We start from the raw sequence: 12,820 nt of genomic DNA, 5'->3' as shown, positions 1-12,820 counted from the left end.
ACTATACACTGGATCACCAGGCCAAGGACATCACTGTATTGCCTTCCTCAACTGCGAGGAACCTGGGGGTAATCCTCGATGACCAACTATCCTGCACCCCAACATCACTGCTGTGGCCCGATCCTGCAGATTTGCCCTCTACAACATCCGCAGGATTCAGACTTTCCTCAAAGGATGCAACGCAACTACTGGTCCAAGCACTGGTCATCTCCCGCCTTGACTACTGCAACTCTCTCCTGGCCGGACTCCCGGCCTCGGCGACTAAACCATTGCAGCGCATCCAGAACGCTGCAGCACGCCTTGGCTTCAATCTACTCAAATTCTCCCATGTGACCCCCCTCCTCCGTGACCTCCACTGGCTCCCTGTTGCAGCACGCATCGAATTCAAGACGATGGCACTGGCCTTCAGGGCCATCAATGGAACGGCACCCATCTACCTCCAAACACTGGTCAAACCACACGCCCCAAAGCGAGCACTTCGCTCCTCTACCTCAGCTGGCCGGCTGGGACCACCATCGCTGAAATCAAACAAATGTTGCTCAGCAAAGTCCAGACTCTTCTCTGTTCTGGTCCTCAGTGGTGGAACGAATTCCCGACCAATGTCAGGACAGCAGAGTCATTTGCCATCTTCCGAAAAAGGCTAAAGACTCACCTGTTCAGACTTCACCTCGACTCAGCATAGCATGACTCGCATCAACACCCCCCTCCCCCACCAAAAAAAAAGCACTTCTATGTTCTTACCTATAGCACTTTGATCATAGCACTGTTGATCTTAAGGTATCCTTGCTGAACAGTAAAGTGAAGTCAAGCCAAAGAGGCCATCCACACAGGAGCAAAGGGAGAAGCTAACAGTCACATTGCAGCAGGAGAAAACACACAGTTAGCGGTGGTCAAAGGAACAGGGAGACCAGCTAGCAGACCTCCGACTGCTGAAGGCATGGAAAAGCAGGAGACAAGCTAACCGACTAAACGAGCCATCCAGGACCGGGAGGACGCCGCAAGGGATACGCTTTCTCTGCCGAGTGAGGAACGGCTAACAAGCTTCACTACCATGTATCTCATTTTAGCTAACGTAGCTAGTCAAAAGCAATCTTTATTCTTACTTAATACTGGTATGAAACTTCTTTTTTGTGTGGCAAATTAGTCTTTTTGTTAATATTTTAACTTGCTCTAGTCAACATTTAAGCTAGTTTATAGAGAAACAAAACAGGGTTTCTGGACCTTTGGAGGAGGGGCTTCCCTGGGTAGATGGGATGTTACTGGGATTTTTAAATTTCTGTGTTTATATACATTTATTAAGAAAAATAAAGAAATTAAGAAAAATACAGTGAAAGTGAAAACAATTCAAATTCAAATATAGCTATTAAATCAATTATATTTCATTCAGTGACACTGTATTTTCCTAACCTGAAGGTCAGCGCAAACGTTAACTACCACGATTAACTACCCTGAAGTCTATATTTATTTATTTAGAATTTGCCAGTGTTAAAATACAGGAATTTATAATATACTTTTATAAATTCCTCAATGGGTTGCAACACAAAACAATAAACAAGACATGATCTCACTGTCCTCAAAATAAAATGTACTATCATCAAATATATTCATACATACGTTTTTTTAAACCTATAAACCAAAGCAGCAGCAGTTTTCTTCTCTGTGTTGATAAATCCCACCTGTTCTAAACTACCATGCTGGTGCATGTTTAGGCTCATTTGCATTCAGAAACGCCTCCAATTGACCATATACTGTATGGTAGCAGGAATCCCTTTAAGAATGCGTCAATGGACTTTTTCCCTCTCTGAAATCATGGCAAAGAGAGGGAAGAAGAGGAATTTCTCCGACACAGAGATTGAGATACTTGTAGGAGAACTGGGATGGCTTTAGTGCGTCTTGTCTCTAGCTCCAACATGGGTTGCAAATCACGGCATAAATCTATTAGTATATTTTTGGTGAAGCGGTACCTGCTGAGAAGCCACTCTGTGCTCTCACTGAACAGATCAGCCCGCTTTTTGAAAACGTGCTCCCTGCGGAGCGCACGGTTCTCCAAATCCTCTAATAGTGCAAGATAAGCCATGGCACGTGCATTTCATGTTTTCTTTTCAGGGTGTCCTGTCACAGCTGTCTTTTATAACCTGTTACACCAATTATTCATATTGTCTACTAAATTACTAATTTAGAAATGTAAGTAATTAGAGGAAACAGGGAACATGTGTGAGGTTTGAAATTGCTGAACACTGTGACTCTCTGAGTGCGTTCTATTTGTAGTTTCACTGTTCTACCACTAGGTTTTGTGTGTACGCATTGTAAGAGTTGTGCTTGAATTTACACGTTCCTACGCACAAGTACAAGTTGATAAAAACCCATACTTTGCGTGGGAATGTTCTTATGCACTCATTACGCACACATCTGTGCTTACTCACGGTTGATAAATGAGGCCCCAGGAAAGTCACAGGCCCTGTTTACACAAAGGGAAAACGCAGATATTTCTACGCGGTTTGGCCTCTCATTTACACGAAAACCCTGTTTTTATCACAGAAAACGATTATTTCTAAAAACTCCGGCCAAAGTGGAGATTTCAAATAATGCCGGTTATGTGTTGTCGTGTCAACTGGGAGAAATGGCGTTTTAGGTTCTCAAGTGTGACAGGAAGTCCCACGTGTTATTCGTTGTTGTTGATTCTTAGGATTCTGATTGGCTTGCATGGCTTTATCCTTCTCCCTACACTGCCGCCCATAGGTTTGGCATAGTTATAATGGTGCTCGACGGTGGATTTATGCAGGTTGATGTAAATGACAACTTTTGAAAACGTTGTGTGCACGATTTTGAAAACGGAGGGGGGGAAATATTTGTTTCTCTAAATACCCTGCTATGTATAAACGTGGCCGTAACCCTAACCCAGAAAGACTCAAGACTCCAAACCGCAAGGAAAGACTCGCAGAACAGCACCCAAACTGCACAAACCGAGATGGAAGTCACCCAAAGCAAGAAGAAAATCACCAAAGCCAGCGAGGAAGAAACAGAGAAAGGCACCAAGGCCCTAGACGTGGACCAAAGCAAAACCACCATCCATATAAATCTTTCCAGGAAAGTCAGCAACCAAAATGTAAGATAAACACATGGCAATGTCAGGTTTCCAGGAGAAGAGATCACTGCTATTAGCATTTAGAGTAATTTATGGTGAGCAGTAATAAACCAGAACCTTTCCATCAGAAACTGTTTATTTTATTTTTGAGGCATCAGATGGCCTGGAAATTCAGCTTCTAAAGTCTTCTTTTCATTTTATACCTAGGTTCCATGTTCTCAAGGTAATCCATGTACTAGTCATATAATAGCCATCCATGATCTGTACATTCATCCTGTTCAGGGTCACTGGAGCCAATTCCCAGCTGACATTGGGCGACGGCAGTGATGTACTTTTAGATGTAGATTTTTTTCTCCACTCTTCAGTCTATATGAAAGAAAACCACTCATCATTTAGACAAATATTTTAATGTAACCGTTTTGATTGAATATCCAAAACTCGGTCATTGCTATAATTGATAATTGTATAAAAAAACTGACTTGCCGCCATACATGAATAAGAAACACTGGGTACAGAAACCTATGTATATTCCAGATGGTGGCCAAACACCACCAAACAAGTATACACATATAGTGTATAGCAGGATCCACGTGGCATCACTGATGGAATGGACATCATATCCATTCCTAGTCCATTTAAGAAAGTCCACACTACCGTCTCTGCCGGGTCAACACCAGTAGTTTATTGTTTGTCACAGGACGCCCCACACTTCCTCGAAGGCAGAGCACATCTTGGCACAGGTCAGCGCACCAGAGAGGGGGTAGTTACTGATGGACACCGTCTTCTCTGTGTAGTCCACATTCACCTAATAAAGACAGGACAGATCAGTAACACAGAGATTTGAAGTTTAAAGCAGTGACCCGACAACCGTCTAGAGCCATTTTCTCACCGCTCCATGGGCAAATGCTCCAATCACTACAGCAGCCGGTCCCTCTGGCACCAAAGACCGAGGACAGACAGCCTCTCCGGCAGAGAAGGAGGTGGCCATGCGGGGACAACCAGGAGGCAGGTGGTCAGACACTGGGTTTTTAATCATCCTCAGAAGCTTCTGAGGACCATCAGCAGCCCTCACACTCAGCTTGTGCAGCAGCTGAACTGAGATCCAAGAAGAGATGAAAGAATGATTAGGAGAGAAGGAGTATAGGACATGAAACGATCAAACAGGTGACTGTTTAGTACTTTGCCAACACAAACATCAACTTACACACATGAAGGTTATACACAGACAGTACAATAACAGTTTACCCATTAGGCCACAGAAGCGATTGAAGGTTCTTGGGATGCGGGTCTGTGGGTTGATCTCTATTAAGGCATTTTTCTCTGTGTGGATGTAAACCTGCAACAGGCCTGCCCTGTTCAGTGGACTGTCCATCAACATGAGCAGACACTGGTTATGGGAAATAAGATTTAAATTAAAAGATACAGTATGACAAGCAGATGCACCAATATGTATTTTTTTACAACATTAGTATTTTTCTTGTTTGACTTTTCATCCAGTGAAAGAGGCAAAGACAAAAACGGACTTAAGGACAATTAAACACATAAAATGGGATCGACACCACTCCACAAAGACCCTTAATCTCAACAGAATACAGTCGTGCACAATATGTAAATGAGTGATGTACCTGGTGTGTGATGTCGGGTCGTATATGCCCCGGATTCCTTCCGCTTTTAACGATCATGTTTTTGTGCTGGTCGCAGTTTAACAGCTCAAAGGTTTTGCCAACCTGGGGAATACAACAGTTACTTATTGTATTAGTTGGCCCGATTTAAAGGTATGGTTACCGACGTCACATCACTGGAAGCAGTTAGCGGCTGTATCATAACACACTACCCTGACGCTTTACCTTCACTGTTTCTAACGACGCTCCCTCCAGAACTACAACGAGTCGCCTCTCCGTCATACGGTCGTGGAGGCTGCGGAGATGTTTCGCTGGTTTTGGCTCATATTCGTCCAAATGTTCAAGACCACGCTTCTTCTCATTGGGAACCGCCATGATTACCCCTTGGCTTCTTTACCGTCGCAGAATGTGTGCGTCATGGAGGCATACGTGCGCGTTCACGCATGGGTGCCTAATAACAAACATATGGTTAATTTTCCATTTTGAGTGTGGCTATCTACACCTTTCGTACATTACCTTTCGCAGTAATGTAACAACGGTCTATTTTACATTAAAAACGACGTCTCATCGGTCTACGTGTGTGCGCGCGGCCGCAATCGGCGCCCTTCGGCTGCCGTCACCACCTTGACATCATTCCTGTGCGCCGGAAATTCTTCGACAACGTGTTGAAGAGCAGCATTCACGCGTGGGTATTTTATGTAGCACCGTACGATCAGAAGCTGGATCAGAAAGGAGACGATTTGTTGGTGAGTATGTGGAGAAATGTGATTTTAACTCGTTAGTTAAAGACTTAACTCAGTCAGTGTCAAAAACAAGTCTTAGTTTGAATTTAGCAACACGACATGCGGAGTTGGATCAACTATAGTTAATTTGCTCTATCGTTACAGATTCTTAGATAGATTCTGTCGCTACTATTAACAAAGGCGTTTGAACTAAGATTTAGTTTACGTTTAAGGTAGCTGTGTCTGCAGGAATGTAATTCGAATCCATATGAAAAACATAAAACTAGTAGGAAGTAAGAATATGCATCCACGGTGGCGTAGATGTGTGTTGTAAGGCAACTGGTGTAGATTAATTTTACTAACGGTTCTTTTAAATGAAATACCCAAAGTGTTTATCTTACAAATGATCACAAGTGACTTCACGTAGACCTATTTCCACCAGAACTCAGTCCTCAGTTTCTAGACTCCGTTTAAGGATTTTATATTGAGGTTACAGTGCTCAGGTTTTTGTCAGTTTCTCTGTTTGACAGTTTTAGGTGACTACAATGATTGTTACAGTCTTCTACCAAAGACAACACAATGTTTTCTGAAATAACCAGAGGGAAGCTCTAATATCCTGATGGGACTATTCATACAAGCTTTTTTAATTATTATTATTTTTATTATTATTTTACAAAAAACAGGTGTGTATTTGTTTCCTGCAACAGGTGTCAATTAATATGCATCTTATAAAGAAAAAAGTCACACATTTATCATTCTATCTAAACACGTACCTTCTTTTTTTGTTTGTTTTTACAATCACTTTGAATTACATTGCTTGAGATTAAGCAAAAGGCCTATAACATGCCCCCAAACTTTTGACCTGCACTGTATTTACATTTGGTCATGTTTTTGTTTTTAGCCTTAAGATAAACTGTGTTTTCTTACTATCTTACTGTATATCAATTTGTGTGCTTCAAAGCAGATGTGTCCGTTACAATACGGCACCAACAGTGGCACCTATTCATATATACTGATGTTGATATTTTGCACAGGCTTTGAAAAGATGAAATATTATTTTCTTCTGCGTTTCAGAGTGTCTGTGTAGCTTGAAGTCATGGGTCGGAAGTTGGATCCCACCAATAAGGTGAAGAGAGGGCCTGGCAAAAAATCCAGGAAGCAGAAAGGAGCCGAGACAGAGTTGGCCAAGTTCATTACTGATGGTGATTATCAGCTATTTATAAATACACAAATTAACTATGGATATTTGCACCATACAGCTGAACAACAACTCAGTTTATCTTGCTGACTGCATCATTATCAAGTGTTTCTTTTCTGTTTTCAGATGAAACGGCACCAAAACGCCTGTCAAGTCGAGGCAGGAAAAGGTAAGCATTGACTGATTATCCAACTATATGAAATAACATTACTGTGTTTACAAGTTTTTCATTCATATTGTCATTTTACAGAGCTGCAAAACGAGTCCAGAATTCAAAAAAACCTAAAGATGTTGCAAAGGAACAGCCCAAGAAAGGTAAGCACACTAGTGTCAGCTAATGTTACTGTGATGTAGGGCTGTCAAAATTGTTTAAAAATGACGTTTGAATATTCCCCTTTTAAAAAATCTATTCAAACATATTCCAATTTCCAGTTGCGCATTAGGCACGTCAGTAACGGGACAAATTAATACAACGAGACATACCGGTAACTACTTGTATAGGTAATTTATTTAAGGTTAAACATATTTAACAACATATTACCGACACAAAAATAAGTAAATGAACTAATGGCCAAGACCGCAGACCTTGGCCTCTAGCTCGCTCTCTCTTGAGCACCCACAAAGCAGACAGTTGCGCCGCTGCTGCTGTGTTTTTTTTTTTTTTTTTTTTTTTTTTTTAACATACGATTCGAATGTTAATTTTCACATTCAAAATTCTGTTTTTAACAACTATTCGAATATATATTCGAATTTAGAATATTTGTTGACAGCCCTACTGTGATTCCTTTTTTTTAGACACAAGTGCAGGTAAAGACAACCTAGCACCTCTACAGAAGGACACATTTACATGTTAAATGTGCAAGTGACTGTTGTTGCCAAAGAAGTTATTTTTAATCACAGAACATATACTGTACACGGTATTTATTGTCCATTTCTAATCCCCCAGAAGGATTCACTGATGAGAACAGTAAATGGTTGAAACCAGCCAAGCGGAAGCGCAAAATGGATGACCCCGAAAGTGAGGATGACAGTGATGAACACTGGGAGGAAACAGATGAAGAGGAGGAGGAGGGTGATCAGCAGCAGCAGCAACCAATGAACAAGGGAGGAAAGGACCAAGGAAAGAAGGGTGCCAAATTAGGAATAAAAGAATTGGAGGAGGAGGAAGACGATGACGACGACGATGATGATGATGAAGAACTGGTTGATGACTACGGTGCACTCGATAATGGCAGTGATGAGGAAGAAGAGAAAGAAGAAAGTGATGGAGAGGAAGTATGTGAAACGTTTTGCAAACCACAACTTTGTGTTTTTCTGTATTTAAGTCTGGGAATTTGTCTGAAATTGTGATTCAAATGTATTGCTCAACCACAAAATTGCTGATACGTTCTCTGATTTTTGTTAGAGTCCACATTTCTTCCCACTCCACTGTGGATGTATTAAAACTAACTGATACGACACTGATATTTGATATCGGTCTGATACTAAGTCTGATAGCTGGATCAGGTATCGAATACCATTATTTTTAATAAATAGCATTTGGATACATTTATATCTATGTATTTTCAGGTATCGCTATCGGGACTGAAGACGCTATTATTGGTGCATCCCTAATTAAAATAAATCATCCTATTAGGTGTTGCAACAAAGTGTCTTTTTAAGATGGTTATTGTGGTAAACATTATAGTAGTATGATTTAAGTGACTACCTTCCTATTTTTTGTTGCACATTTAGCTGCTTCCCATTGAGCGTGCAGCCAAGAAAGAGAAAAAGCTGAAGGAAACCATGGGTGTAGAGAGTGATGAAGATGACGACGATGATGAGGACGAAGGCAAAGAGGATAAGAAATCGGATGCAGACACAGATGAGGAAGACACCGTACAAGCCAACATCGATGAAATGGATACGTTCAGGCTTCCAGGGGCTGAGGAAACTGAGAAGGAAGGTGAGTGACTTTCAGTTCTTCCCAATAAGATTCTTCTCTTTTAAAGTAGCAAAAAAGGTCTAAATGCTTTTCTCGTCTGCATCATTAGGCATCCTGCCACTGGACTTGAAGACAATCTATCAAAGAATTAAGGACAACGTCGATGTCCTTTGCAATTTCTCAACAAAAAGGGAGGAGGGGAAAGAGAGAGCAGAGTACATCTCTCTTCTGAAGAAGGATCTCTGTACTTATTACAGCTACAACAACTTCCTCATTGAGAAGCTAATGGACCTCTTCCCTCTTTCAGAGGTGAGTGGTTTTTCTCCCCTGTAGTACCAAGGACACATGGTGGTGTTCTCATCATGATTAGAACTGGTTCATGTCCAAGTCTAATAGTTAACATGTTGCTCTTGTCTCGACCTGTTTGAGATTTTGTGTTGAGTTAAATGATTTCCTTCTTGCTTACAGTTGGTTGATTTCCTCGAGGCCAATGAAATTCATCGACCTGTCACTATTCGGACCAACACACTTAAAACGAGGAGGAGGGATCTTGCACAGGTAAATGCGTGGGGTAGGAGGGATGGATTGAATGGACAGTCTCGGATTCAAAATTCAGAATGTGCTTGATAGCATTTCTTGTAAATCAGCTTGTGAAAAAGCACAAATTAAGTAGTAATAGTTGTTTTTGCCGACTGAAGAACTCATATTTTAATGTTATTTTGTGACAAACCAATTTTGACAAAAACTTTAAATGAATATAAGATTAAAAGATACAAATGTTTATGAGTGGTTTTGAGTGTGTCATTAACCCAGAAAGCAACACTGAACACAACAAAAACCACCTCGTCAGATTCTGCCTTCAAGTGCTCATATGTTCACCTCTGTTGTCTGTGGGTTTTTTTTTCCCCCTTTCAGGCGTTGATCAACCGAGGAGTGAATCTTGATCCGCTGGGGAAATGGTCTAAAGTGGGTTTGGTCATCTATGACTCCTCAGTACCTGTGGGTAAGTTGACTGAGCTATCGATTATTTGTTATTAGAGGTGTAACGATTCATTCGATGAATCGATGAATCGATTGTCAGTCCTACCGATTCAACTAAATCGATCTGCTAAAATAAATAAATAGAATTAATCGTTTTGGCTTCACCAATAATCAATATAAATGCGTTTAATTGTATGAATCGTGATTCTTAATTATGATTAATGTTTTAATACATGTAAGACACTCTTTCCACTGCCAGCATGTAGTCTATTGAAAAATTTTCAAAATAACTGAGCATTCCATTTTTGTATTCAGCATAAATATTATGCAGGACTACTTTTTTATAGAATAAATATGTTTAATAAGTAATTCTGTGGTCTGTTTATTTTTTCACCTTTCAGAAGAATACAGATAGTCTCACTCGCATTATTGCACGTTTATTTCATGTATATAGAATTTTGGTTACAAGTTACTGAATCGAATCTAATTGAATCACTGTGAAGCCAAAGATTCACACCCCTATTTGTTATTGTGTTTTATTTCTTGAATATCAGAGGCAGACTGTAACAACACAAGCTTTAACTGTAATTGTTTCCATGTTCTTAAACAGGTGCAACCCCGGAGTATCTGTCTGGTCAGTACATGCTGCAAGGAGCCTCCAGTTTTCTGCCCGTCATGGCGCTCTCTCCACAGGAGGGAGAGTTGGTGTTGGACATGAGCTCAGCTCCAGGAGGGAAGACCACCTATATCGGTAAGATGTGCTGCACTTCTGAGTTGCAGTATCTTTTCATGTGCTTTTCTCACATGCAAGTTGAATCTATTTAATGACTCTTGTGAACGTTGCACCCGCAGCTCAGCTGATGAGAAACACCGGGATGATCGTGGCGAACGACGCCAATGCTGACAGATTGAAGAGTGTGGTGGGCAACATCCACCGTCTGGGGGTCACCAACACTGTTGTCTGCAACTACGATGGAAGGCAGTTCCCAAAGGTAACGTTCATACATCTGGGGGGTTGGGGGTCACTCTGGAGGTTAACATTGGTTGCTAACTTGTTGAAAATGTTGGCTGCAGGTGATGGGTGGGTTTGATAGAGTGCTGCTTGATGCTCCATGCTCAGGCACTGGAGTCATTGCTAAAGATCCAGTTGTGAAGACCAGTAAGGTAAAAAAACATTCTGTTTATGTATAAACCATAGAGATGGTATATCTATATTTACACTGTTTAATACATATTTCCTGACAGGATGAAGCAGACATCCAGCGCTCTGCTCACTTGCAGAAAGAACTGATTCTGTCTGCCATTGACTCCGTCAATGCCGAGTCCCCTTCAGGAGGATATCTGGTCTACTGCACGTGCTCAATAATGGTACTGTATATGCAGCTAAATCTTTCTTAGGTTTACACCTTACGGTACGATACCGTGGGAAGATACTGAACCGCTGTGTAAATGTTTGATCCTGATGGCCGTGAAGGAGAGTGTGAATGTTGACATGTAATGTAAAGTACTTTGAGTGATGAAAGAGATGAGAAATATGCTATATAAAAGCAGGTTAATTTCCCATTTACATGTTATTATTTAGCAGAAAGGTATTGATGTTGATCAAAATGTATTCCCCCAGGTGGAGGAGAATGAATGGGTGGTGGACTACGCTTTAAAGAAAAGGAACGTCAAATTAGTTCCCACTGGACTTGACTTTGGCAAGGAAGGCTTCACCAGGTAAATAAGATAACCAATGTTTGTTTTCCCTTAGTGGCTCAATTTTTGAATGGCAAGTACTCTGATCTTCAACCCGAAATATATACTATATATTCCATTCATTCAGGTTCAAAGAACGTAGATTCCATCCCACACTGCGACTCTCTCGTCGATTTTACCCTCATTCCCACAATATGGACGGGTTTTTTGTGGCCAAGCTGAAGAAATTCTCTAATGTCGTTCCAACTGCATCAGCAGGAAAAGGTAACCCTTGATGTTAGGAGCACATGCCATCTCATCGTGCTAATTACTGTTTAACATTAACTCATCCTCTGTCTGTTCTTTATGTAGAAGAAGAGAAAGACAACGACGATGCTTCTCAAGTGACGGCTGTTACAGACTCTCCTGAAGGGAAACCATCCAAGACAAAGAAGGTTGCCTCCAGCAAGACAGGCGGCTCAAAGGGAAAACCCCAAGCCAATGGAGCAGCAGCCAAGAAACCCGCAAACATCAAGCCAAAAGGCAGAAAGGACTCACCTGCTGGACCAAAAAAGGCAAAGATTGCTAAGCTGGATGGAGAGACTGTGCAAGGGGCAGGGGCCAAAAGCCCTGTGGGGAAGACGGCTAACGAAGCTAAAGCATCGAAGACTGACAAAAAGGAAGGGAGCAGATTTGAGAAAAAGCAGCCCAAAAAGAGAAAAACACCCATGAAGGCAAAGAACAGAATTGGAAAAAACAAATTCAAAAAGTTGAAACACATGCTGGGGAAAAAAGGTGGAGAGTGATGATGTGTACAGTGTGACAAAGTGTACTAGATGATGTAAAGGCTTTGAAGAACTTCCTTGCTAAAACATTGGCTGATGCTCATGTCCGAGCAGGGATACAGTACTACACTATTACTGTATGTGTCAGTCAGATAGTATTTGTAATACCTGTGTACAAATGAATTAGATGTGTTGCCAATGTTCTTGGTTAAGTTGGGTTCTCCCTTTTTATTTGTGTTCCAGAATATTAATTATGTTTTTCTGTTGATTTAATGGGGCACCATAAATCTGTGAAACATAATAAATCTTTTAAGATATCTTTCTCATCACTATGATTCATTGTTCATGAGTGGGGAGTTTTACAGTTCAGCGCACCAAGATCTTCTGGGTATTTGACAGGTAGAGCTAAATGTTCAAGCCAGTTATGGCAAACACGCATTAAATAGCTTCACTTGACAATCTCTTATTACCTATTAGACGTATACAAATGAAGTTGAATTTATTAATTCCAGTTTCAAGTAGCTACAATTACATTTTTAAACTTTAAAATGGTACTTTTGATTCTAATATCAATTTGACTTGTGAATAGTCATAATATACTAATGTACTTATTTGTGATGTTGAAAATGAAATCAGCTGCTCCATAAAATGCAGTGGTTCATTGTTTTTTAGTCAGAATTTTATTGTTAATATCTTGAATTAAAGTTTTGACTGGATCATAAGGACACTGCAGAAAAAGAGGCTTGCCATATGCTAGTAAGTATTGATTACATGTGTTCAGTTTCGACTGTAATAGAATTTGGGATGTGCTGGCATACGGTATCTG

General features: G+C 40.8%; 2 protein-coding genes across 4 annotated transcripts; one reads left to right on the top strand and one right to left on the bottom strand.

Annotated features, from left to right (window-relative positions):
• Positions 1-3,476: 3,476 nt before the first annotated feature.
• On the bottom strand, positions 3,477-5,110 carry emg1 (EMG1 N1-specific pseudouridine methyltransferase). Its single transcript, XM_084026901.1, has 5 exons — positions 4,933-5,110; positions 4,711-4,812; positions 4,331-4,472; positions 3,975-4,180; positions 3,477-3,890 (listed from the first exon to the last, which is right to left on the bottom strand). The coding sequence occupies exons 1-5, from the start codon at positions 5,080-5,082 to the stop codon at positions 3,777-3,779; spliced, it is 714 nt and encodes a 237-aa protein (XP_083883027.1). The 5' UTR covers positions 5,083-5,110; the 3' UTR covers positions 3,477-3,776.
• A 235-nt stretch (positions 5,111-5,345) lies between these two features.
• On the top strand, positions 5,346-12,311 carry nop2 (NOP2 nucleolar protein homolog (yeast)). 3 transcript variants are annotated; one of them, XM_084027088.1, is made up of 16 exons: positions 5,346-5,453; positions 6,504-6,631; positions 6,754-6,796; positions 6,878-6,942; positions 7,577-7,902; positions 8,362-8,572; positions 8,661-8,860; positions 9,020-9,109; positions 9,467-9,554; positions 10,143-10,283; positions 10,385-10,524; positions 10,607-10,696; positions 10,778-10,900; positions 11,154-11,251; positions 11,358-11,494; positions 11,582-12,311. In XM_084027088.1, exons 2-16 carry the CDS (start codon positions 6,526-6,528, stop codon positions 12,013-12,015), a joined length of 2,292 nt encoding a protein of 763 aa, XP_083883214.1. In that variant the 5' UTR covers positions 5,346-5,453; positions 6,504-6,525; the 3' UTR covers positions 12,016-12,311. The 3 variants fall into 3 exon arrangements, with proteins under 3 accessions (XP_083883214.1, XP_083883213.1, XP_083883212.1); XM_084027087.1 differs by having other exon boundaries at positions 7,574-7,902; positions 11,585-12,311; XM_084027086.1 differs by having other exon boundaries at positions 7,574-7,902.
• The last annotated feature ends 509 nt before the right edge of the window (positions 12,312-12,820 follow it).

The sequence above is a fragment of the Eutrigla gurnardus genome (genome assembly GCF_963514095.1).
Source record: "Eutrigla gurnardus genome assembly, chromosome: 14".
Taxonomy (NCBI): domain Eukaryota; kingdom Metazoa; phylum Chordata; class Actinopteri; order Perciformes; family Triglidae; genus Eutrigla; species Eutrigla gurnardus.
The sequence above is the reverse complement of the archived record's forward strand: the minus strand, read 5'-3'. Positions and strand labels throughout refer to the sequence as shown.

Bases quoted from the DNA above. Each gene is read 5' to 3' on its own strand.
- nop2 (XM_084027086.1), top strand. From the start codon at position 6,526: ATGGGTCGGAAGTTGGATCCCACCAATAAGGTGAAGAGAGGGCCTGGC. The intron at 6,797-6,877 runs GTAAGCATTGAC...GTCATTTTACAG, and splicing joins TCAAGTCGAGGCAGGAAAAG to AGCTGCAAAACGAGTCCAGA. The intron at 8,573-8,660 runs GTGAGTGACTTT...CTGCATCATTAG, and splicing joins TGAGGAAACTGAGAAGGAAG to GCATCCTGCCACTGGACTTG.
- emg1 (XM_084026901.1), bottom strand. From the start codon at position 5,082: ATGGCGGTTCCCAATGAGAAGAAGCGTGGTCTTGAACATTTGGACGAA. The intron at 4,813-4,932 runs GTAAAGCGTCAG...TGTATTCCCCAG, and splicing joins CGTCGTTAGAAACAGTGAAG to GTTGGCAAAACCTTTGAGCT. The intron at 4,473-4,710 runs GTACATCACTCA...TCCCATAACCAG, and splicing joins GACCCGACATCACACACCAG to TGTCTGCTCATGTTGATGGA.